At 41.6% G+C, this 27,619-nt stretch overlaps 1 protein-coding gene across 1 annotated transcript in view; it reads right to left on the bottom strand.

Moving 5' to 3' along the window:
* Window positions 1–588: 588 nt before the first annotated feature.
* tgfb2 (transforming growth factor, beta 2) overlaps window positions 589–27,619 on the bottom strand; it is a 28,968-nt gene continuing 1,937 nt past the window's right edge. The window contains exons 2-7 of the mRNA XM_061081917.1: window positions 9,344–9,507; window positions 6,559–6,691; window positions 6,350–6,460; window positions 4,909–5,083; window positions 3,902–4,055; window positions 589–3,796 (exon numbers count right to left, since the gene is read on the bottom strand). Coding sequence (XP_060937900.1) covers window positions 3,638–3,796; window positions 3,902–4,055; window positions 4,909–5,083; window positions 6,350–6,460; window positions 6,559–6,691; window positions 9,344–9,507 — 896 coding nt within the window. The 3' untranslated portion in view covers window positions 589–3,637. The remainder of the gene's footprint in view (window positions 3,797–3,901; window positions 4,056–4,908; window positions 5,084–6,349; window positions 6,461–6,558; window positions 6,692–9,343; window positions 9,508–27,619) is intronic.

Below are 27,619 nucleotides of genomic sequence, written 5' to 3'. Positions count from 1 at the left end.
AACAACAACAAATACACATAAAAAATGACAGCTCTATTGTGACAGAGTTGGTGCCTAGCCTTCTTTCCTGCTACTCAGTAAGTCCACTGGCACTAAACACGGCCAGGGTCAGGACACCTACATTAACACTTCTTATTTCATAAGGGGGGGAAGGGGGCAGACTAAATAGGAAAACTAGATATTTTAAAATAGGAAAAATTAAAACAGCATCAGTGCAATAGTTTGTTTTGTAATTAAAGAAACAAAGAATAATGACTGACCGACAGCTCTTGCAGTGTAGAGGGTGAAATCATAGTTTTCTGTTGGCATGACAACACACTGATGACACTACAAAACATTACTAGAGTGACAGGTGGCAGGTTCGTATCATTAAATAGTTCGTTTTGATTCATTAAATAATCCTCCCTTCACAAGTCCCCTCACCCCGACGCTTCCTTGTCACTTTGCACTGTTAATGTATCCTGGAATTAGCACGAGATTGTAGTGATTTGTCGGAGAAATAAAAACAAGCCAGAGATTTATTTGCCACTATGGCAGAATGATAAAGGCTGCAGACAGAATGTCTCCGTGATGTGGAGACAGGGAGACAGGTCTGAATATGCTACAACTTTTTACTTGACATCCAAACTATTGTTTGAACATGGGTCAGATTTAGATATTGAGTCTGAAATTATCAGTTGGCAGTACCTTGTACATTTTGAAAAAAAAATTGGGTTACCAAATTGTTTGAAACTATTGAAAAGGTAAAGGTGCAACTGTTTATTAACTTGTTTCCTGACTGACGCAGGTGTTATGAATGGATTGTGATACCACAAATATTACATACTGTAAAATTAGGTGAGCTGCTTCGAACATGTTACTCGAATTATAACCCAGAAGCAGGGGATTGTTTTTTTACCTCTGTGTGTTTGTGCGTGTGTTTATACTAATTTTATTACCTATTTAGGACCTTTTCCAGCATAATCACTGACCTAGTCAGGACCAGCAGACCTCATTGGGACCAAGGCCCAGTCCTAATGAGGCTAAGTGTTATTTCTGAGGTCCTGGTTAAGGGCAGGGATAAGGTTTTGGTTAGGCTGTCCACCATAAATGGAAGTCAATGGAAAGTCGTATTGAGGATAGCTGCACAAACCTCTATCTGTGTGTGTGTGTGTGTGTGTGTTTGTGTGTGTGTGAGTACAATACAACCAAAACACACATGGACGGATTTTTCAAAACTTGGTGGTTATGCTACATGGGAGGTTACCTCCAAAAGTTAAACTTTTGCAGACCATCAGTCGAAATATAAGATCAACGAAAATAAAAATAAAGAATTTTTCAAGATATTTCCTCAAATAAAAACATTAGAGACAATGAAAAGCTTATATGGATCAAAAGATTATTCCGTCATCATGATGTCACATCATAAGTGATGTCAGAAAACTACTTGATACAGCTCAAAATGCATCTTTCCAAGTATTTCTGCATCCGAATGAAAAATAGACACGACCAAAAGTTTACATCGATCAAAAAATAAATAATGATCAGTGGGTAGGTATGACATCATCATCCCCATGAAGTCCGAAAATGACACCATATAGTGTGGCAATTGTTTTTGTGACCAATAACTTTAGCAAGATGGTCTGCATCTTATTCAGATTAGCCAATCATTCATCAACATATGGTATAAACGACAGTCTCACCTATTCTTTCATTTTCACTTTTGAGGTTTTTATAAACAGCTTAAAAATAATGGAATGGGAGGATGTTGAAAACGATGGATACAAAACAAAGACAAACACAGAGATGAGAATGTGGAGTGACTGCAGATGGTGAATTGGGGGAGAGGGGGGTGAAGTGGTGGGTGGTTGTTGGGGTGGGTCGACGTCTTTTTCAGGACAAATAGACACTTATTATTTATACTTCCAGTGTTAGCCTTACTCTCATGTATCGGTGTGACAAGTTTCTGAGGTGGTGCATGTTGACAGGGCCTTCAAAATGCCAAAGGATATACCAGTACAAAAGCCCTGTCCGTGTTACTGCATGTATGTATGTGTGTATAAATGTGTGTATTTATGTTTGTTGTCACATTTAGTCCATGCCTTTGATACCGCTGCAAAATATAAAGATTGTATCCTAAAATGTGTTTATTAAAGAATTAGGAAATGTGTATTATAACAGCTGAGAAAAATAAACCCTGCATGGAAATAAGGACAGGCCTTCCTTTGAATGACCTAATATGTGAGTTTCTTTTCTGTTTAGTTTGGCTGATGACTATGCTTTGTATCAACTAGTTCATCACACCATCAACTGGTTCCCATTCCATTTAATCGGGTTTAGAAATACTGTGGTTGCTAGAAGGATCTATTTAAACAATAAATCTGAACCCCTGTTATACTTAATGGAAAGCTCCTGATGTCATATGTAAAAATATTTCATAATTCTTTTTAACTTGCTGTTGAATAAAAATGTATTGTTTGATATGTGTGGCCTCATAAAAAAATGTCCTTAATTCACTAATATCCTTGTTCTAAAGAAAGTTAAAAAAAAAGACATTAGATTCACGTGTCCTTAAACTGCAAATTTTGTTCACTCTTGTTCTTACATTGATGAATCCCACTGTCCTCATAAGTTGAGAGCATGAACCAGTTATTCCTAATAAGCTGAGGTAAACGCCTCGTTAATGCCCATAAAAAGGAAGGAAATCAAAGAAATATAAAGGGAAATTTAAGTGATCAAGAATGCCTGAACAAAAATCTAAAGATGTTGGCGCATCGGACGTTAAAAAACGGTTATGTTTTGTAGCATCGGCGATGGATATAAAATAAACTAAATGAGACGCAGTTACACATTGAGTAAAAGCTCTCTTGGGAGAAAGTGGCAAAGCTGATGACGTAAAAAAAAAGTGATTTCATCTTAAATTGAAATTTAAAAGAAATATTGTCAAACACAGAAAAGAGAGGGGGGAAAGGAAAAGGTTAGGGGAAGGGGACAGGATGTCCAGAGTTATCTGAGCTGGACTAGCGCTTGGGGACCATCACTGGAAACACGGCACTCGCGGGTGTACCGTCAGCTGAGCATCTGGACTAGAGCGTGGATACCTGCATAATTGGGTTTGAAAAATAAATGTCTTCTTATGAACGGTTGGTTGGAATGAGGCCCAATGAAATTGAGACTTGTGCAGCACTGAGTGGCTGCTCTGGCTCTCCTCCAGGAGGGCGTTTGTTGGGTGTAAAAAAGCTGCACATGTTGATGTTGGATAGCCAACAGCTCTTGACGATTGGACAGCCAAACATTACACTACAGCCTGCTGCCTCGACCTGGACTCAGCCTGGCTTCAGCCCGACCTGCTTTTATCAATATTAGGCATTGTGAACCTATGCCACCGACATTGTTCAGCGCAACTCTGTTTATTTCAGCCTTAAAGCATTGGTATCAAAGTCAGGTTTCTGGAGAAGCACTGATCATGTGTGTTGTGTACTCAATGAAGTACCACTGACTTGTTCTGTAATTCAAACCCCTCCTGACTTTGCCTCTGTGTAAACACTGTACAGTAGATTCATGGCTTGACTGTGTGTATGTCCCGTGTGTGCGAGTGTGTGTGTTTGTGTGTGTGTTGAGGCAGGGGGATAGTGTTGATGCTGGCCTGTATGTGTTTCTAGCTGCACTTGCAGGACTTGACCTTCATATTAGAGAGCTGTTCTATTTTGGGAGTCTTGCCGATGTAGTAGAGGATGGTGAGGGGCTCCAGGTCCTGGGAGACGCAGCAGGGCGATGCTGAAGCTTCAGGGTTGATGGCGTTATAAAGGCCTAATACCTGGAGAAGAAAGATTACCATCAGGAATATAGAAGTACAAGTTTACATTCAAGTTACTAACTTATCCCACAGACTGATACCTTGACCCTATCCCCTATACACTACCTTGGAATGCTGCGTGTCAGCACTCCATAGATATGGACATGCCCCGGCACAGAAGTTGGCCTCATATCCCTTTGGCTCATGGATCCACCTCCAGCCCAGGTCCTTCTTAAAATCGATGTAGAGTGAGCGCAAGCAGCAGTTGTCCTGCACATTTCTACAAAGAGATGCAGCAGGGAGGTTAATCATGGAGCGGGTTCCTGTTTGTACTTATAGTTTGTACTTCTACTGGTCATCATTTCTATGAGTATAAATCACTGTAGTCCAGGCTAATCCTGCTTTTTGAATTTTCCATATCTGTTAAAGGAGACATATTGTGCTTTTTCACTTTTTCCCTTTCCCTCTAGTGTGTTATGAAGGTTTTTGTGTATATAAAAGTTCTGTGGTGAAGGGAGCTCCTCTCCCCCACAGAAAACACTTCTCCCGAGGCTCCTGCGATGCCTTGTCAGTAGCCTGGCAGAAACCTCTGTGGAGTCATGATGTCATGTCATAAATCTTGAAAATGGATACCTAGCCACGCCCCCTAACAAAGCCAAGTACAGCGAGAGCACAAGACGACATTTCCTATAAACAGTGGAAGTGGTTGTCCAATCACAACAGTGGGTGCCAGTCGGTTCAACCAGAGCCTTTTAGGGAGGGGGGCCTTTACGAGACAGGGACTAAAATCAATGGTTTCAGACAGAGGCTAAAAGGGGAGCTGCAGCAATGGACAGTATGAGGGAATTCTGCATTTTCTGAACAGTCCAAGTAAACTTTTAAACAGGTAATAATCTAACTTCAAACTATGAACCTAAATATATGAGCAGAATGTGTCTCATTGAAATTTTAAAAACACTATATTATGCACAACATGCACTGTCTCCTGACACACACTGTGACATAGACCAGGACTCCAGTCAAATGTGACTCTGTCAGTTGTCTGTTGTTTCTGTTCAGAAAGGTGATTTTGTGTGTGTGTGTGTGTGTGTGTGTGTGTCTAACGACAGTAAGAGTAGGTCCCAGGTTATTACTTGGAGCAGTAGGCGGCATCCAGGGCTCTCTTGGATCTATGGTTCTTGTGCCGGGCCTGGGACTCCAGCCGGTATGAAGGGAGAAGCATGAGGAGAAGGTGTGGAGCTCGAGCACTATGCCGGCGCTTCTTAAACACCTTTAGGTCACCGCCATGAATGAAGCTGTCGTCAATACCTGCAAATATACAGAGTTGTCAATGAGCTGCATCTCACTGCATACAAGGAAACATGTGTTAATCAACAGATCAAAATATCAGATTTGAATGAATCAAGAAAGTGTGTGGTAAAGTATCTAAATGAAGGAATTAATGGATGATATAGAGCAATAATTCATGCCTCCTACTAAATTGTGCAATGCGTTAGTTCTGGCAGGTCAAGCTCAGCTACAATCAAGAACGTCAGCATAGAGCAGCAGATTTCTATGCATTCAATTGGCAAAGCTCATACTGTGCACATGCTCTACTCTTCCTGCTTCCACTTCAAGCCAATTCACTACCCTACATAATCAGCGTTGTGTGTTTTCATTGATGCCTGGTCTGTTTTGTGTCAGGGTCTTTTAGCTGCTGCTCTCCCTGCCTGAATTTCCTTGAAGGCTAATGGCAGGGTAGAGAGGTGTGTTGTCCCTACCTTAAGCTTTCCTACATATGCATGTGGAAGGGCAGGTAGGTCTCAAAATAGTGCTTATTGCGATTATTAAAATCAAACACATTTTCACAGAAGTGATATGATATGAATTAACTAAATAAAACCCTGCAGGCAAATTGCTTTGTTGTAATTGGTCAACAAAGATTTAGAAATGAGAAAAAAAATATTTAAAAAAAAGAAGAAAAACTACTATAAAAAGTAACAATATTGAACACATTATTTGTGAATAGAAAATCACTGGAAATTTGCAGAAACTTTCTGCACATTTGGGTGTGTCAGACCTCTGACATTGTTTACAGCAGGGTCCTGTCACTGTTGTGTAGAGCAATACATCAACTAGAAGATGTTGCTTGTGGTTGCCAGTTTATGGAGATTGGAGATATGGAGATTGGATGGCCAATAACAACCAAGCTGGTGTGTGAAAACTCTGTGGAAATATAGAATGGACATAAGACCATAGCTAACTGGTCAATGTCTGGACAGCTGCAGAATACTGCTATGGGTTATCGCCCTCAACCACACACAAACCCAACTTTCCATATCCGGTCCAACCAATGAGTGATAAGTGTTATCTAAAGATATAAGACCTTAACCCCTCACTGCTGTTCAAATCAAATATAGATGTTACCTAGCCATAGCAGGACAGGAGAGGATATGACAGGAAATTTAGATAGGACATTCTTATGCATTGTTGGCTTTGGTCTATCGATAGGATTTCTTGATAATAACAAAACATAGAATAACACCAGCGTTATAAGACTTGGACAACAATTTGCAATTATTTGAATCATATAACCTGCAAACCGTGCCTCCAATTCTTCACTCTTGTTGGGAATAATGTAGTTATTTGATGGCACAAATGTGCAGCAGGGGCAGTGAAGGCTGATCTTGAATCCATTGTTTCTGTCTTTAGAGAAACAAAAAACACGATGAAATATGTCAGAATGTAACATGTGAGGTGCGTGATGAGGACGAGCGACAGTGATGAAGGAAATATACACTCACCTCTGTGGTTCAACCATTCACTCACTGCCTCTGTGACGTCAAAGGACAGCCACTCTCCCTCTGTCTGTGTCCGCACCACCTTGCTGTCAATATACCGCTGTGTTGGGGAAGTCAGATCTTTGTGTCCTAAAATCTGCGGGCAAACCAGAAGTGTAATAGGTCAACGTTTAAATTCTTTATATTAGTATACTTCACCAGAAATTCCTGAACTTCACTTGGACAGTCCAGAATGATGCCACACAATCAGGTGCAACAAATGTAGAAACTCTTTAATAAGTCTTAGTGGATAAGGAGAACTTGTGAGTGGAAGGCTATCCAGGATATCTAGCCCTCCTGTTTCTTGGCATTCATGCTCCACATAGTTCATTATTTACCTCCATGTTCACCTCTAACCGCTGAACCTTGGTTTCCAGCACTGCAATACTAGTATGTAGAAATTTGTGGTTGTCATCTATGGAAAAGGGAGGGGGTATCTTCACGCTAATTAGCTTCGGCTAAGGACAACATATCCAGTCACTGGAGCAACATCACTGTTGGAAAGCAGGAAGCCTAATATTGGTGAGATGGATATTATTATTATGATGTCATTATTGAGAGAAGAAAATGAATAGTGGACGAGAGGATGAGAACAAAAAGGCCATAGATGCAGCTAAATGTTACTAAATATGCAATATGTCACTCTTGCAGAACTCACCTTTTTATGTTAGAAATGTGCTGAAAACATTTAAACTATTCTGTTATTTTGGCGCTACAACCCCCCCTGAGGCTGTAGATTAACAAAGCCTCATGTGGTTCGCCCCCCCCCCAATCATATGCTTGCTCTTTCTATCCTTGTACACCTCCCAAGTTTTTTAACTCAGCATGCACAGCGTGGATAGCACAACATGAGCTGGAGGCAAAAGTCTGTTAACTGCTCTGTCTCTACAAAAATCTCTATGACCCCCTCATTAATGAGGCAGCATAGGGATTCCCAGATGGCGACTACAGAGACTGTTGGTAAAGAAGAGGCATTCTTCAGGAAACTATGGAAAAACTTCTGTGACCACAGAAGCGTGCACAAGTCTGGGGTGTTCCTGGAAGAAACAAGCCAGTGCCAAAACTATTCTGTGTTTCCTTCTTTTTGCCTTTTTCTGGTGGTGTGGTTGTATTATTCTGGCAAGTCACTATGCCTCAAGTGAGAAAGGGGAAAGCACCACAGTTGGCATGCACAATAATCAATCTGTCAAGCGTAACTGCAGCTTTAGTCAATGCCAGACCAACAGGCAGAACTTTAGCACGAGAAAACAGAATTCACCTGGATCCTTGTTTGGCGGCTTGTCAGTTGATCACTGGGAACTGAACTGGAACACTTTTAGATTCCCAGCCTGCTTCTCACATTTTCATTATCATTACCACTATTTTTTTTTTTTTTTTTTTGAATACTTTAAACTGCTTATGTGTCTTGAGTCTTGGTTTCAGCACATACTGTCCAGCCCAACACCTGTATCCTAACTGTCAACGGCATGATCCCGGCTCACAGTTGCAAAGCTTGTCAGGCCCCAAAAGTGCAACCGTGCCACTGGGAAAAAGCTGCCTCATCTCACTTCTCCCCCCCACTGCACCAGCATGTACCATGCTCACCCATAAAATCATTGAGCTGGAAAAAAGAATCTATCAACTTCATGAAAGACAAGAGGAGGGATTGTTGACACTTGCAAAGCATCACTAAGATTTAATGAGCCCCTTAGTGACACAAACCTGCTTGAAACTAACAGCACCATGGATCTGGATATATGCCATTGGCTTAACAAGGGTGTAAGACTAAAGACCTCCTCGACAACACAGAGCTCTAGAAAGACATTTTCTGGGATGAGGGAAGAGTCAGAGAGCCGACCCCCAGATAACTCAAACCAAATCCCCTGCCCAGTTCAACTAAGACAATACCACTGATCCTTTCCAGCACTCTCATTCCTCCTTGCCTGTCAGGGATATCTCACACTAGCTCAGGATGCAGACAAAAAGGCATCGACAAGCTGTTACAATGTGGCACCGAAGGTTCGTGAAAAGCGAGGAACACCTCCCGGCAGTCAGCATTCCAGGGCATGTTCACATCTAGGTCTTACCCACGCCACCCCCCACCCTGTCTCATGCCTCCCTCTGATTTCTGGGTATGGACCCACCACTGCTGATGTGGCACTCCCCGCACACCAAGAAGCAGCCCCGATGTCTGCCATTCCTTTCTTTACCAGAATAAGGAAGAAGAAAGTGTTCTCAAAGCTCTTTTTCATACACAAGTGATTCTGTTTCATCTGAAAACCCTGTCTTTATGTTCTTTACTGACACCTGGTTCAAAGCAGATGGGCACAGCTTGTCTGATTATGATTTTATCAGCTCCTCCAGACCATGTGGTCTTGGTTGTGGGCTAGGTGTTATTTTCCAAAAGACCTTTAAGTGTGTTCAGTTATACGTTTAGACGATCTCTCTTGTTTTGAGACCCTTTTCTTTAAAGTACAATTCACTAAAGATAGCATTGCTCCTCTTTACTGTTCACTTAAATCCCATTCTCCTCCTGTATTGCCTTGGAATACTGAAACAATCCATTGTATGACAATGAAATAAAGGAAGTCTGAGAGACAACAAAAGAAATCAGAGCTCTCTGTGCACTACAAGCATATGGATTTTTGTTATTACGTTATTATAACAGTGCAGTCAAGGTTGCAAGAGAAAGATATATTTCCTGTGAAATGTTTTTTAAAACTTTTTTATTTGTATGATTCAGGACATGGGATCGAACCGGTGTCTGTACCTGGTAGAGCTCGATGCGCTGCTCAGACACTCGGGCCACAGGGTTTTGAAGACGGAAGATCCTGAGCTCAGCCTTCACAAGGTTGGATGCATTCTTCTCCATAGAGGAAACATCAAATGTCAGCCGTCTGAAGTAAGGGTTGAAGTGAGTTGCAGAGATGACATCTACAAAAAAGGAGAGAGAATGGGTGACTGAGTGTAGGTGTGTGTATGACAAACACAGAGGTGGAGGTGTTAAGAATTTAGAATACTTTGATACCGAAGCGTTTATTTGATGAGGTCAGTCTGTGGGGTACAACAAGGGTTCAATCATACCTTTTAAGCTGAATGTTAATTCAATTTATTGAAATGACTAAATATAGTTAAACTGGCAAGTTAGTTGAGGTGGGAATTAACAAAATTCTCTATACCTTTGACCACCAAGTTCTAATACGTTAAAATGCAGCAGTCCCAGCACACATTTATACCAAATTTGAAGAGATTTCCTCAAGATGTTCTTGAGTAATTGTGTTCACAAGAATGGCACAGACGGACAATCTGAAAATCTAATGCCTCTGGCCAATGGCTTTTGATAGCACAGAGTCACGAAACCAAATCAGAAGAACCCTTACCCCCATAACCAAATAGCATACTCCCTCAGTACCACAGCAGCCTTGCACAGTAGCAGCAGCACAATCCCCCTCACAGAGAACTTCGAAACATGGGTTTGGAAATGTTTGACAGATGCTTACACAGGACCGTGGTGACACCAGAAGCACTGACAACCATATGTGTTGCCATTTCTGACAGATGCTACAGAACACATGCATGTACAGTGCAACACTGGAAACCATGTGTGCAGTGCATGGGCGTTTGACAGTCTCCCCAAGCACTTGGAGTTAGGAGGCCAGGGGGTCTGAAATAGATGGCTGTAATGTAAGGCAGACGCCTTGGATTAACAATACACATTGAGTTTATTTACACAAAGTAGACAACCACAGCAACAGACATGGACTGGGAACAGCTGACACACACACACACACACACACACACACACACACACACACAGAAAAGAGAGGTTCACTAAACTATTTTTCAACATAGTTAAATAAGGAATCTTGATTAAAGAAAATTGAACATGGACATTTTGTTGCTGGTAATAATGTTTCTGATTAACAACAGTAAATGCCTCTATGGGAAGCAAACAAAATACAGACACACACAAAGATTAATATACAACATTTTAGAAATCTATTAGATCATCATCCACATTGTCAAAGAAAGTTTATTAACTTAACTCTATTTACTCCTTATTACTGTTAGTTATTATTATTATTATCTGTAGTTCCTGCAGATCTGACAAATGACCAGTAAAAAACTTATTGACAGTATATTTCAGCTGTATTTGACTATATCGGACTGAGTTGTCCAAATTTGAGCAAGATAGTCTTCATTACTACAAGACAATGGATGTTAAAAGACACTGACTCTGATAGCAGCGATATCGCTGCACCAACAAACAAATGTAGTTGCTTAAATGGTCTGTATTACTGTATATAGAGCCTTTCTGGTTTGATGACCACTCAAAGCACTTAAGAGTACAGTTTGTTTTGCTATTCACCCATTCACACACATATTCATAGAGTGCATGTATGGGACACACTTTTTTCCTATAATGTTTTTCTATAGCCTTCCCCATCTGCAAGATATTGAACCTCATAGATTAAAAGTATAGAACTGCCGACCTTCTGGTTAGAGGACGAGTGCTCTACCCTCTCAGGCCACAGCCGCCCCATTTATCCATTTACAAATGTAAGCTACACGGATGGAACAGTGAGATCGCAAGGAGAGCTGGAACAGTCTTCACAAAACAATGGCAAAGAGTCAATAGTCAAATTGCTTGTGCATGGATCAGTGGTGACAGCCATGAATCTGGAGCATTCAGGGGCATTCTTAGGTTGACTGGATTGAGTCGTAGACTGCTAAGGTGGAACCAGCAAGTTGGTTAAGGTCAATCAATTTTATGACTTTATGCATAAAGGAACAATTTCATGCTTTTTTAACCAATAAGTGTAACGGATAGTAACCGTAGCAACACAATTACAGAGTATTACAGAGCAGACTTGTTATCCTGAGCTGATATCAGTTTCTCTTTTCATCACCTGTCTGTTCTCTATGTCATCCACTTGTTTTCGTGTGATCTGACCAAGCCAGTGAGAATTTTCCTTGATGAGAAAAACGTACATCCTGGGCGGATTTGGAGTATGTGTGTAAGTGAGTAGAAGGTGGAAACACACAACAGAGAGCAGGCAGTAGAAAAATGAACCCTCCAGAGGAATTTACTGTCTGATTCAGCCACTGGCTGTTTCCTGACTGATTCAGCCAACAGTCAGGATTCTCACAGCCACCTGTGAAAAACCTCTGCTGCCGTGGTGCCTCCGTTTCTATCATCTTATCAATAGCCACACTTTAAACATGTATGTAGTTGTGTATGTTCACTTTTTAAACAGTGATTTACATCAATTTACCTATTCAAGCATACATTGAGTGACTAACACACTCGACCACAGTCTCACATAAACACAATTTAAAGTATTTAGCACACACTAATGTGATCCGGTGGTGTTTCTGAAACTTTGGCTAACTTTGCTTTAGCTGCCTAATTTTTTGCTTCCACTGCAAGCCACTTTGTTAGCTTTCCCACATGAGATTGGGTCTACGTTTCAATTTACCCATTTGGTTGCCATGTCACCAAGTCCTTGATGAAGATCCTGGTCAGATCCTTGGCAGGTCAACAGATTGATTCGCAGTATCAGCAATGTACAGCTGACAAATACATTCATGCGCTGCAATACAATTCCAGTTAGAGGTTCTCTTGAGCAACGTACTGCTTTATACTGGACAACGTCCAAGCCTGAGCAGGATACTCACCCAGATGGGAGCGGACACTGGCGTGTTATGTCATCGCTTCTCGATGCAAAACTTGCAAGCGTTTTTGTGTAATTTGTGCTTTTTACTGCAAGTATGGATCAGACTGTCTCTGCCACTTCTTATCTTGCCTCAACAAATTTTAAGCCCCAGTACTGCTAACAGTTAACTAAAGCCAACCTGTCTGACTTCCCTACTTGCGTTCTACGCCAAGCTGTTAACTTCACCGATCAGTACCAGTGTACTCAGCAAACTGAAATGGTGGATGGATCTGAGCTAGATAGTAATGAGTTAGGTAGTGAAGGGATCTTTATGTCTGATCACATCACACAAGAGAAGGAATGGATGATATAATAGTCATCAAACCCTTCAGTGACTAAATCTACTGTGGGATGAATAGGCAGGTCAACAGGAACTGTTGCAAACAGCACAAACCTGATCAGAAACTGATCATAACTTGATTTAATAATCACACATCAACACGTCTGTGGTTAATCCCTGTGCTACTGATCAGTGGCCAACATTAAACAGCATGCAGCGTGAGGCAGATGAGCCAAGACTAACGATGCTCTTTCTCATTTCCTTCCTGTGCCTCAGCAGAGAAAGTCACACTTACAGCTCCCGGAAGAGCGAGACTGTTTACACACACCACTGCAGAGCCTCATGAATGAGCCCGCTGTGCTGCAGCACAACACTGGACGCATTGAGCAGAGGTTCAGGGGAGGGCCACATTTACGCTGACACATGCTGTGGATGGCTGACAAACACACACAGTCCTGATGGACATTCACAAAGAGAGCTCAGTGCCTTGGCTGCACTGATCGGATCTGCCTTCGTCTAGAGTGATACCAATATTTTGATACCCAATTCATTTCTTGCCCAACAGAAATTCCTTCTCAATGTCATTGAATGCATCACCTGTGGAAGCCTGGCAGGATTCACAGATTCTCCACTCAAACAGAAAAAGAATGGTTCTGGTGGGTTATCAGCCCAGTCCAGTTCACTCATCCAATTGCAATAACCGTGTGATCAAGTATGAGATGTATCGTTGGTTGATCATGGCGGAGCCTCTACCATATTGAGACTGGACTGCCTGATAGCTATCAGCAGAACGTCAATGTGCTATAAAGAAATGTGTTGTCCAGCCATGAGTAACAGGAACCTTTTGAAACCTGTCCACTCAGAGCAGTTTCCAAGAACTATGTCTTTACAGCCGCATTATAATGAATCATACAGATGGGGATAACAAAGCACATTTTGAAAAAGTCTCTCCTCCAAAGCCTTTCAGCTGAACTTGATTTCTCACACGAAAGCATCAGAAATAGCTCAAAGCGACCCTTGAGAGATAACTTCAAACCTTGCCTGCCTGCACAGCTCCACACATTTTGACCATCACTGTGTGAACCAGGCGTAATTGGCAGTTATTGCCTAATTTTAATAAGCTACAGGAGATACAGCTGTTTGACCGTAAAGGGAGTTTCAGATGTTATAGATGAACTGACAAAGACTATGCTTGTTTTGTTTTCTAAGAATGGGCTGTTCAGATGGATTTCAGTCTGATGGTGTTTAACATGAAGCTTGAGATGTCGTGGTTTTGGGGTGTTGTCCTGGAGCTATATCTGGACGCTGGTGCTGTCACTTGGTGCAGCTTCCTGAAGTGTTGTTGACAAGGTGTTACCTGGAGGGCCCAAAATGAACTTTTTGGTCCATCTGCCAATGGCTGGTGAGCGGAAAATATTTACCACCCAAAATATTTTTTAACCGGCCATAGAACTGTAATGTAAATACAGATTTTAATCTACCTACTACGGCTTAAATTTCATCCCTGAATCAAGTTTTCCCTCAGACCGGCGCTCCATGAAATGAGGACTCCAGATTCTGAGGAAGTCAGAGTACCACAGTTCGACTGCAGGGTCGGGAACATGCTCTGGAATGTCTGGGGATGTACATGTAGACACAATGTGTCCACACCCAACCTTGATCTCCTGTTTCTCTGAATCCCCTGTCGCAGTCTCCTGTTGTATCTGGTATTGTCTGAATTAGAGTTCATCACGGTCAAAATGTATGCCCGAATAATCCATCCTCCAAGAAAGTTTGTAAAAGCATCCAGTTTTACTGGAAAAAAACTGTTATTTCTCTGTTGCTGAATGAAATAGAAGCAATAATCCATTCATGATTTTAGATTATAAATCCATTTATGGTCACGTTGATGGATGACAAACGTGACTCATTTATAATCAGACTTGCAGTTTGATACAGTATAATAAGGAGAGCATGGACTATTTTCACTTTTACAATTATACAATGAGGAAAGTGTGCAGTGAAGTAGCAACCGGCCAATGGGAAGTGCTCTTTTTATTTTATTTGCCATCATTTGAGTGACAGGGTAAAACTAGATACAATCAGCAAGCACCTCTGTACTTTCACTGTAGCCAGACACACTGCACAGACCGGGTGCATGAATAACCTCTTTATAAAGAAATACAGTGAATATAGCTCCCCTAAAACAAACAAGCCATTCTGTTTTAACCTGTTTTTTTGTGACATATTTGCTGTTTCTCTCTGCTCCCAGTCACTAAGCCAGGCTAACCACATCCTAACTCCAGCTCTGGGCTGAACACACAGACAGAAGAATAATATTGATTGTCTCACGGTGGAGGTTTGACATAAATTGATGAATAAAATTGTTGGTATTTTCTTTGTGCACTTCCTTTATCTGGAGTGAGAAATTGGAAGGATTGGTTAAGGGTGTGGGATGTAAGCAAATCACCACCACCAGAGCCTGCAGGGAACAGAATCAGCCCACATTACCACTGATTTATCCAAACCTGACATGAAAATGACCCACCACAACTGGCGCCGCTGTACTTCTCCCTCGCTCTCTCTCCCTTTGCATGTGTGTGTTTGTGTGTGTGTGTGTGTGTGTGTGTGTGTGTGTGTGTGTGTGTGTGTGTGTGTGTGTGTGTGTGCATCGCCCTGTCACATTTATGACAAAGACAGCAGTGAGATGAGTGATGTCACATCCTCCACACAGGCAAACACACTCACACACAGTGATATGGATGCCGTTCTTTCACGCAGTCACTCCCTCTGAGAGAAGCTGATGTCACATGAGAGCTGTCACACAGAGCCGACACCGGGCCCGAACCCTTTAATCAGTCACTCGGTTACTCATCACTCCCATTACCTCACATACCACTGGCAGAACATTAAAGCATGTGCTCACAAAAGACATGTCAAAGAAGTACAGAGAGTTCATGAGCGATTGATTTGAGGTTATACTGTATAGTGAGAACATTGACATCAATACATCCAACCATCCATGCTCCACTGCAAGCTCTGAGGTTTCATCTTACTGCTTTTGGCCTATAGTTACCAGCATTTTATGACTTGTGGCCAGATGTACCTGTGATCTGACTCCAGAGCTAAATGTTCCAAATCTGATCCTACTCAACTATATTATTATTATTATTATAAATCGAGGCTGGTTCTGCCTTCTCCCCCTTTTAAAACTGAGCTCTCGCCTCTCCACAGTCGCCAAATGGAGCCTTAGAATGTAGTGTTATGTGGCAGGTTTAATCAGATGCATACGTTCAACTGGAAGCTATGTGTCGTGTCAGACAAGTGAATGAAAAACAGTGAAGGTTGCAAATATTTCTGGCTATTTCGAAGAAAAAACTGCCTTCAAAAAATGAAAAACAAGTCCTGTCTGTGGTTTGACTGGAGAACTTGTCACAGTGATATAATAAACACTACAACAGAAGTCGGCAAGTAAGTTTGGCTGCATGCATATTTTTATGGCAGCCATTAAATGGGGGGCCGGAACATAATCAGTTGCTGAAACTCATTTAATTTTCATGCTGGACGTTGTGCAGAATGAAGTTAGAGCACTTCGTATTCATCTTACCTGGATTCATGAATGTAAGAACAGTATCTTATAATATTTTGTGTCCATTCTTTGTAATCAGTGTTTCAATAAATGAACTTGGATTTGCTTTGTTACTGTGTGTGATGCATATATAAGTTTAATAATTTACTTAACTGGTGTTATTTTTTCTTGCCTCACCTTGCCTGTGAGCTACTACTGAGGTCTGTTAAGCAAGCAACACAATCTTCAGACTGAAGCTAACAACTTTTCAGATTAAAAGATCTGTAATTCAGTTAAAAAATAAAGTGTTACAGCATCATCATAATAATCAGATTTTGTGAAATATTGTGAAAATATTATAATATTTGTAAGGTAAACTAAACTATACTAAAAGTTAGGCAGTGTTGGGACACTTGTAATTTTTTTTTCTACTGAACCAAATTTCTAAAGCTCAATGTTCGGAAGTTCCAAGCTCTTCTGTTCTTTATATATTCAGGTATCCTTCACATGATGCTGACATGGTACGATATTAGACAGAAAGCCCAAAAGTACAGTTTGGATATTGAGCAAGAAGTAAAATATTCCAAATCTGTCAATGACCTATCTATTTCAAATAATGAAGCTCTGACTGTTTTCCTGACTGAAGGACCTTGGAGCTCATGGGAAGCCTGTGTGAGGCTCTGTCAAACACACACTTCCTTCCTGAGTGGAGAGGGTTGCGAGCGCTGGCTGCTCTCTTCTCCCCTCTGACTGGAGGCTTTGTCAGCAGAAACCAGTTTCTTCTCACGCCTCTCGCTATTACCACTATGAGTGCCGGACCTCTGGCGTCACATTGGTTCTACAATGTGAAAATAACATTAGGCTGAAGAGCAACTGGAGAAATGGTATTGGGAGAAAGAAACCTTTGATTAGAGCGGAGTGAAATAATCTGTAATGATCTCTGGGTTCATTTTGAGTAATAAGAATTACAGTCTGCTTTAATCTAGTCTTCATCATTTTGCATTATATCATGGAGTGAGAGCAACGGCCCCCTGAGTTTTGCCAGTACTCAGCTAAAGGAATATTGATCCAAACAGCTGCTTTAGCTTTATTCACTGCTAATGTATAACACCTTAATACAGGTGAACTAGAGTGTATACAAAGTGGTCAAATCAAAGTAGTATTTCAAAGTGGTTATGTACTTTGGAATTTGAGAAAATTCAAGGAGCTAAACTTAATTCAGTCCCCCACACCACTAATCGCCAGTCACCGACATGTGAGTGCACAAGTCAAAAGGCAAAGTAAGGGGTGTTATGTTTTTAATAAAGCAATATTTAAGTAGTTCACAAATAATTATATTGTACCTGGAAAATAACCATGGGTAACAATCTTGATTATAATAATTAACTGGAGGTTTAAATTGCTGGGGTCATAATGACTCCAAGGATAAATTATGTTTTGAGGATAACAGGAGGGTTAAAGTTGAAAAATAAAGAAATACCTTCTAAAAAAACAGTCAGGATTCCACTGTAATGCATTTTCTTTGAATATGGTCCTCACCACTTTCTCATGAGGTGCTTCTTGCTCTGTCTCGGCTGATTCCATCCTGCTCCCTCTTCTGCTTTCCCTGTCTATCCACCTCTCTCCTTCTTTGTGCTGTCAACAAAATGTATAATTTAATGTTGATATATATGTTTTTTTTTAACATTACATACCCCCAGGTAACTTGTGTCATACACCTGTTAGGGTGTAATCTCCAGATACCTTAAGAGGTACCTGTAGCTTTGCTCAGGAGCAGATGTCATCAGGTGGTACCCAACTATTATTTAGTGTTTCAACCCTTAAAACTCTCCAGTTGGTGTGTCGGCAGTGATGGCCAAATCACTGCCCATCTGCTCCTGGTTTCCAGCTTCCTTCCGTCCGCCTAATCCATATCCAGCAGGAGGGCCGTTCTGCCTCCTACTCCATGCCCCCCTTGTCCACGCACTCCTGAACCACGGTTGGTATTTCAAGGCCTTTCTCTCATGTGCCTCTTTGTATCCCTCCCTCCTATTGTTCTAGTTGAATAGTAGCTGCTGTGGGTGCAATAACTTTACTGTTAATAAACCATAAAGCCCAACTTCAACTAAATTAATAGTGTTCAGTTAGTAATCCATTATAGGTTCCGCTTATCATTTTGTGGGTGGTGCCAATCCCAGTTAACATTGGGCGAGAGGCGGGGTCCACCCTGAACAGGTCGCCAGCCAGCCTATCACAGGGCCACAAGACAAATGACCATACATACTTAAAAATGTAAACTCTATAGACTCTATAGACACTGAGGGTACACAGGTATTTCCTGGTAATCGGTGACACTAGTGTTTTATTATCCGGTGGGTACATTTCCACACCATGATATCGCTATCAGGGAGTTGAAGGTCACTTTAGTCTCTGCCTGGCCTGAGCAGGAAGATGTTTACCCACTTGTGCAGTGGGTAAACATCTGACCCTGATGACAGGAAGAAATAATCTGAGCTAAAACTGTTTTATTTGAAGGCAACTAACAGGGATTTAGGCAGCTTCAACACTCCACCTCAGCTCTTATTACTAATTCCGGTCATGAAAGTTTTTTTTTTTGCAGTCTCCATTTCATTTTCCAAACCTCAGTTCTCTTTCATGACCTGAACAGGTGGCATCCACATTATTCAGCTCTCTCCGTAAGCTAAACAATAACAGATCCAGAGTGTGGGAATACATAAATGAAAACATTTGCTGTGAAATAATTACGCTGTGATCCTGAGCTGTTAGGAATTCAGCTGTGACTGCTTTTGCAGATGTGTTGGCATGAAGAAATTCACATGTGCACATGTGTCTCCTGAGCACTAGTAGTGAGTTCTGGCAGGTACATCATCATTATCTTTCACTCTCACACACACACCTGCACACACACACATACACACTATCATATTATTGGGTGTCCGGTATCTTATTTTTAACTTTTCAATTCCCATGGAGACATTTAACACAATGCATGGAGATTTATTTAAACATTACAATGCAGGGGCTATTTTATTTTGTGCAAGTTCCATCAGATTTATGACTGGAAGCAACTGTTTACTACCTCGGAATCACTTACCATTCGAGGATGGAAACAGGGACTAAGTATCGGTCTTCAGGGTCCAAATATTGGGACTGACTTGAGGGAAAACTATTTGACCTACTTTTGATATTGCTGAAATCTCATGCTCAGGAAAGAAAGATAAATGTTTAGAACAACAGAAAGAATATTGATGCAAAATCTGAATCAGAAGTAGTTCAAACAACTAACTTGGTGTCAGTTCAAATAATTCGTTTTTCCTACATGTAAGAGGAAAACACAGGTTTCCCTAAAAAGCTTTTATCTTTGGATTAATGAGATTGCTCTCTGTGTGCACATGTAGAGAGTCATGTCAGGCCTGGATAAGCGGATGCACAAGGAGTTAAGTAGCAGTAGTTGTAGTTTGACAGAACCTGTATAATGCGTTCCAACAACTGAACTTTTAAATTCCCATATTTCATATCTATAAAGCAAAATACATTTTAATAGATGCAAATATGAGTTTGATTCCACTTCACCTGTATCTGTTATCCAAATCACAAATGGGACAGCATCCCTATTTTATTGTCCCGGCTCAGTGATGAGTATTTCAGCTTGATCGTTATTTGGTGGAGGAAGTTCCCAGACAGCCAAGCTGTAGTTAAACAATGATCCAGATTTAGAACACCAGTGGATCTCCAGATAAATCTGGACATCATCAGGATAACCATGGAAACTTAATTTCAGTGCACGTTGCCAAATCAGAACTTGTACAATGAAAACAGCTGTGAAACAAACCCAGACTCTAACATGAGTTCACTCATATGATACACCTGACACATACAGCAAATAGCAGGTGTGAAGACCTTTCACAACCAGACAACTTGATCAGAGCATCTCCGCTACATCAAGGCTCACGCCATGCTGCTGGTCAGCTGTGGTGAGCCCCTACTAACAGTGAACAGAGGAGGGACATGAATAGGAGCAATCAGCTACTGTCAGAGAAGGGGATTTAGAAAAATGAAAACAGCAAGAGGACAGGGGGAGAGAAGCATCAGAAATGAGAGATTTAAAGAAAAGTCAGAGTAAGATAACAGGCTTAGGGGAGAGCAAGAGAGGAAAGGAAAAGGATCTACAGTGAGGGAATTTGAGCTCTCGTCTGTCTGGTTCCCTGCAGTCGCCTACACCCAGCCGCTCACCTGCCAAAAGCAAATTGAAAACAAAAAACAACTGTGCACATAAGCCCTGGGAACTAAAAATACCCATTACTTTGAAGGCCTATTCACAGTGACCTGTCAGTCTCCATAGGCCCAGTGCCCAGCAACAGATAAACAGACACAGGCACGACAAAAAAACACAAATCAAAACAGCCAGACAGAAGCACACGAATGCAGTGACATGATCCCATACAGCATGTGCACACGGGTCAGACACTGATAGAGGCAGGGGGTTGGAACTTTGGTCACTGGCTGTGCAAATCCAAAAATACAACTAATAATCCCAGCTGACATTGCGTGTGAGGCAGGGTACATCTTAGACAGGTTGCCGCAGCACATTGCAACATACAACCCTTCACACCCACACCTACAATTTAGTGTTCCAAACCAACCTAACCCCCCTTCCCTCCGGCCTGAGGGAGAAACCCACGCAGACACATGAGCCGTTTTCAGACATGACCTCCAGGGGAACCCCGCAGAATTGGGTCCGGACTTTCTCCATAGGTTTCCTAACACTCCTGAACAACGCAGAGGGAGATTCTTTGCTCAGATCATTCACAACAGAAACAAAATCCTCTGGAGCGATCAGGTGTGGGGTGGTGCAGCAGGCAGAGACAGGAAGCAACGTCTGCTTTTCCATCCAGAGATATTTGTATTATTTTGGTTTAATTTTTTATTTTTGCGTCTGTCACATGTTAGAAGCATCATCAACAAGTCCACCTGCTCTTAAGGATGATCTGATCTCCTGCTGTGTTTTCACATTGGCACCTCAGGACTTTCTGCAAACTTTATACTAAGGGCCCAGGTGCAAAAGATCCATAGAAACTCTATGGAGGCTCTCACTCAGATATTTGCATACGAGAGAAACTCCAGAGGATCTCCAGAGTTCAATGCATGTTTAAAAGCAGCTATTGAGAACATGCAAACTCAGGGATTCAAACACACACCTAAGGTTACAGCGCTAATTACTGCATCACCATTTTTCAACTATTTATCTTTACATAACAGTTTCTTCATGGTGAAACCTTAATTCTTCTAAAATATGTTTACAGGATGTGACTTTTTATTATTTACACTAAAGCTTAATTTTTCTACAGATCCCATCATATTGTATAAGATTAGCTTTAAATAATGAATTAACTTGTTTCTACAGACCCAAGGTACATCAAAGTAAATATATAAAACAAGTTTCTCTAAATATAAGGACAAATGATTTTGCAATCCTTTGTTTTCAACGTTCTCTAGGAAAAGGCAAATTGGCATTGCAAGTCTGTGACAGGAGGTAATCCCTGCTATCCTGCATGGAAGTTCATTGTGCTAAACCTCTATCATCCACCCTGACCCCCCCCCCCCCCCCCCCTATCTTTGCAAAAACCACAACTGAACTCTGACAGCCCACTGAGAGTTTGGTGCTCATTTGGGTTGAACTTGGCCTCCTCCTGCACAGTGACTGTTGCTGGCTCACCATTATATGGCAACAGAGCATTGAGAATTGATGGCAGAGATGCACAGACTCACTATGGAGGGGGGTGTAGACGCAGAGTGGCAACCGGGCAGCAAAACGTTGCCTCCTCACTCAGTGAATGACACACAGTTGTGACCACAGCTCCAACAGGCTCTACTCAAGCAACCTGAGACTGAGCCACAAACACTGTCCCATCCAGCATGTTGGCCGCACCACAGCCCAGCCCCAACCAGTGCAACAACCCCCACCACCAATTCCTCTTCTGCCCTCCTGTTAACACTGTCATCTTAGACAGTACTTGTGCCGTTCCTGTAAACAATAAAGAAAGTTCTGGAGGAGAACTTGTTATTCTTTTAACTCTCTCGCTCAGTCACTCTCTGTCTCTCCCCTCTGTTATGCAATGCAGCTTGGCCACAGTGGCTGAGCAGTTCAAGCGGCAGCAGCGTCCAGGTCTTGCGTAAGTGAACAGAAAACGGGCTCTCAACAACAAACTTGTGGTGAGTTCTGTCACTCAGGCAAATACCTGAGGTTTTAAAGTTTTCATCTTCCCCTACAGCTGCCTTCTCTCCCTCTCTGATCACTCCATCAGGTTGCTGATATAAAATAATAAGCCTAGACTGCAGTCATCACAGCTGATGACTGTGTGTCAGTTACCATCCAGACTTTTTGCCGAAATATGGCACTCACACTATGACTGTGAATTCTATTAGTATAAAGGTGGGAGAATATCCTCAATAGGGCATTAGCTGAAGAAAAATGGCTACGAAAGCGGTTCAGATCCTGGATGGAAGAGGACACTCACTTAAAGTCTGCTTGGACATGGAATTGGCACAAAATGTTAAAAATGAACTGGTCTAAGTACCTACTGAACACTTCAGTAAGGTGTCAGTATGCTTACCAAATATAATGGCAGTCTGGCAAGTAGTCGACCTCAGTATTCAATTGTACACCTTCTTATGCAGTGATTGGGTTGCTGTGTGTGTTAGTTAAGGTTTGAACATCTCTGCCTCTCTGTATGTGTTGTCTGTCTTCATTTCAAAAATCAAGTGTGATAATCCAAGTGCAAAGCTATAATGTCTCGCTGCTAAAAAGACTGTTAACCCCATTAGTGTGACTGTGTCGGATTGTTTGAAAACTTTGTTTAAATACAACACAAGTCCAGGAAAAGCTACATTCTGCACACCGTTGCCCCATTCCTTCAAGTTGACTGGTGACCAAATCCCTCCTTTCTCTCTGCGTTCTCTGACTTTCTGACCCATCTCACCCTCAGTTCTCACTCCTGGGGGGTTTCAATACATCACAGATTTCAAAACCACAACTAAATTCCTTCAACTGCTCCAATTTTTACACAACATCTCTACTTCCCCACCCACAGCCGTGGCCACATCTTGGACTTGGTCTTCTCCACTGGTCTCACCCTACACCACCTCTCCAGTCTCATCCTTAATATCTCCGACAACCTGGCAGTAACTGTGGAAATGTGAGATGCCAGGGCGAAAGGTTTGTTGTGTGGTTTATTCACAGCCAGCTTCAGCAGCAACATGACAGCGTCAACGTGAGGTTTAACCAGCAGGAAAGACAGATGGTAACTAGCTCCTTATATGCTTTGTGACCACTGCACCATATTGAATTCCAGCACTTGCAGGTGCTCACAAATTATTACTACCTGGCTTAAGTATCACAAACAATTTTAAAAATTGTACCAATTAATTACTGCTGGTATACTACCAACATATACCTCTCTCCTGTCCTCCAACTTGGTCCCTCCTGAAACTTCCTGAAATCCGATTATTCCCTATTCTCTCAATCTGATTGGATCTAATTCTGCTGACCTGATTGGTCTGACCAGGTTATATCCAGTGAGCAAGTCAGACATTTATTGTGAAGTGAAACCATTAAGTGCTTTGAAAACTACCAAACAGGATTTTAAAGTTGATTGTGTGTTGGACTGGCAGCCAACAGAGAGATTTTATTACAGGAGTGATATATTTCAATTTTAATGTGCATGTATGAACTCTGGCTGCTGTTAATTCATTTTATTTCCACATCTGCAGGAGACTCAATGGGAGTCTAAGAAAACAAAAATAATACCAAGATTGGATATTACAGTGTCAAGTGTTATTATTTTAATCAACTCTTATAATAAGAAGAATCATAAAGGCATCAGCAAGTAATCCAAGAAGCTTTGAGACATTTTACTGAAATCCTCTCTGTTTTAACCACAAATACAGATTCGTTTGGTGATGATTTCAAGTGGCATACTATACAGGACACTGATTCAAACGTAAGTTTGACTCTATGAGTACCTGCGAACAGCCACAACAGTCAACCCAGTTACTTGTATTATGTCATGGCTTGTCTAAAGTGCTATTCTTATGCTGAGTAAAATGCTAAAAAAACTGTAATAGACTTGTAATAGACAATTTTAAAATAAAAGATATCTTGATTTAGTCCGGTCTGGACCAACGCCCAACACATAAATTATACCTGATCTCAGTGTGTGTTTGTGTTCGTGTGTAGGCTGTTTTTACAACCCTCCCGCCACAAACCAACTGCCGCCACACGACTGGGTTTATTTAGAGAAATGCAGGGGAGATTAGCCAGAGATTTCCGACTATCATCATTCATCACACTCAAGCTCAACAACACGCAAACGGGGCTCTATACATCTCAACACACAAACACAAGTCTCAGCAAGGCAAACTAATAAAAAGCCACATTCCCATATCTACATCTTCACTTCAAAACATGAACACACAACCTCCATTTTCTCTCACTCCAAGTACACACACCAGTGGAAAAGAACCTGCAGGAGCCCAGTCTCAGAGAGGCGGCCAACACCGAAACCTTTTTAGTGAACAGACGAGTCTGATCAGTTTTGCTACGACAACCAAAAGAAGCTAAGCAAGTTGATATTGAAAATAAAAACATAGGGCGTCTAAATAAGATAATAATTTCTACCTGTGGAAAGTCCTAAAAGAAGCTCACAAAGGCAGGGGCCACTCTGAACCAGGTAACCCCATTTTTCTCAACAAAACTGTGAAATGGAAACAGGCACTGTTACAATGTCTGCACAAAAAGTAAGACCTGAACGACACGTCCTGCAAAATGATTGTGGAAGACACTAGACAGTTATATTATGTTATGTTTGTAATTGGATCGAAACTGATCAATGACCTGTCTTGGGCAGACAGACAGACAAATGCAGTTTGAAATGTTTGCCAAGTTTATTAGTGTTCTGACAGGATATTTATAGCAGTGGGCAACCTGTCACTGTCACATGGACTGACGCTGGATCATGCTATAATGTGTGTGTGTTTCCGGACAGAGTACTTCCAAAGCAAACAGTGGAGTATACCAGTTATCTACTTATCATTAAGGACACACATTGGCTGTGAAAGAATAGTTTTAATCAGAGACTGAGGGAAACATTTGGAATGGGCTGATGTAATGCATTGCCAAACTGTATTGTGGGTATTGTATTGCTCGCACCAAGCATCTAGCATGCCCACCACCAAACATTAACCCAACAACCTGAACCTTAATTTAGTCTGGTCACTGCTTGTCCACCACAGGAACCAGTGTGCATGTAAAAGTTAACATTTTTGTCGTAGACCAAACGTGACTGACAGAGGTCAGACGGGTTTGAAATTTGGAAGTGGTGACTGAGTTTAGTAGCTGATGAATCCTGAGCAACCTAACTGTCTTCTTCAGTGTGACCTTTGTAGCATCTATGGTCATTGAACATGAGCTGCTCAAATTGCTACTTTCAAGCCAAACAGGAAATATGACTATGCAGCCTCGCCGTATAATGCCCTTCATTGCACCTAATACCACTACATCACAACTTCATCATATTGACCCCAGAATTAACCTGGTCCCCTCAAGATAAATACCAATAGACTGACAAAGCTGTAGGAAAGGAAATTATCTGAGTAGAGGGACGTGGTGGTTTGTGTGGAGTGGTCTTCTCGACCCTCCTCTACTACCGGAATTTTCCATGGAGCAAATGGCAGACGGGGTATACACACAATGCCTCATAGTGAACTCGGTTTAAATAGATGTCTCTGAGACCAGGGACAGTATCTCCAACCTGCCTTATAAACCCTCGACCTGCTTCCCAACATGTTTGTAAAGGCCCAGGTCTGTTTGGCCACACGTCGCTGCCCCTTGGGACTTCCTGGTGCCCAACCAAATAAGGTTGATACTGTGTGTGTGTGACTTTCAAAGCAACTCACGCTGGCACGTCAAGTGAAGGAGCTTCTCAGCTTGAAGGTTAACTGCTTTATCTCTCTCCTGTCAACATTTTTCTCCAGGACCTGGCCAGTGTTACCAGTTCACATGAATGGGAATCAGTTCCGACCTCCTTCCTCTCTGCCTGTTGAGTCAATATTATTTATACCCTGTAAATACTTTCCTGACGTACTGCACTTGAGGTATCAGGCCCGATCTATTAATATTCATGGTATTAACCGAGGATATCATTTAAGGCTAAATACACCTCAAGGCAAACAGAACAACGTGCTAATTTATTTTTGCATAAGCAAAAATAATTGACGGCCTAGAGTTGAGCCCAGGAGGCAGAGTTGCAGTCATGCACGCTTCTCTCTCCTTTCTATTAGAGCAGTCGCCCCCCAAATACCCTTTAGAAACTGGATGCGATTGAACAGGAGAGCAGTAAAACATACAGACCTAATCAAAAATCAATACAACTATGATAACAGAACCAAACTTTAGAACCATTAAGTATTGATTATCGCATGTTAGGTCACCGAGATCGACTCTCTACTAGTCAATGATCCGATAACTATTCAACACATTGATTTACACTGTATGACTGAAACCTGCAGCTGCAACATGAAGAAGAATATGTGAATTTAATTGAGTCAACATCACCATATTCATATTAATACTCTGTGTCCTCAAATTGAGAAGTGAAAGGTCAGCACAACTGAAACTGGTAATTTCAACACAGAGGCTGTCAGCAGAGATTATTACTCCAACAGGGCTTCCTCAGCTCTGTGTTGTAAATTCCCCAGTGTGATGACTGGACCAAGAACAGAGACTAACATGCAGGAATCAGGCAAAGTTCAAATCAACAGTCTAAGTTTGAATGCAGGCAGAGTTCATACACTGGAAGGCAAAGGATATCAAAAAATCTCCAAACAATAACAGGCAGTCTCAGAAAGAAAAACAGGCGATGATCATACAGAGGAGGGCTACACGAGGAATGAACGGTGGTAAGATCGTCATGAAGTACAGAGAGGGGTGAGCAGGTGAATGATTGCTGGGTAACTGAGTAGTGATGAGGTGAGTGCAGTGGCTGGAAACGGAACAATAGAAGGAAGTGAGGCTGGAGTCCATGCACACAGTGAAAGACTAAATAAAACAGAAAGTGAGAATAGTCACAATTTGGTTTAATCATCTATTCAGGTTGACACTCATGGATATAAATATTAGAGTACTCCACCGATTCCACACTTCCACACTGAAAATGCATTATGGGAAAACTAAATATCAACAGGCTTCAAAATCTACTCATAACACCAATAGTAATGTGGGGAATCCAAATTAGACACAGTTAACAGGAACAAATGGGGCATGATAAATGCTTCTCCGTGATAATAATGCCAAAGAGCTCCTACATCTAGCACTTTGTCTTCATGGATGCATTCTTCTCACACTGCCAGGGTTCAGTGTCTAGCCCAAGGGCAGGTTGACAGTTTAAAGAGAATTTAACTGCCAACCCTCCAATTAGTGGACGACCCGTCGTGTGAAATGAACTC

This window comes from Limanda limanda, chromosome 11 (genome assembly GCF_963576545.1).
Source record: "Limanda limanda chromosome 11, fLimLim1.1, whole genome shotgun sequence".
In the NCBI taxonomy this organism is placed as follows: domain Eukaryota; kingdom Metazoa; phylum Chordata; class Actinopteri; order Pleuronectiformes; family Pleuronectidae; genus Limanda; species Limanda limanda.
Note: the sequence above shows the minus strand (reverse complement) of the source record. Positions and strands in the feature narration are given on the sequence as shown.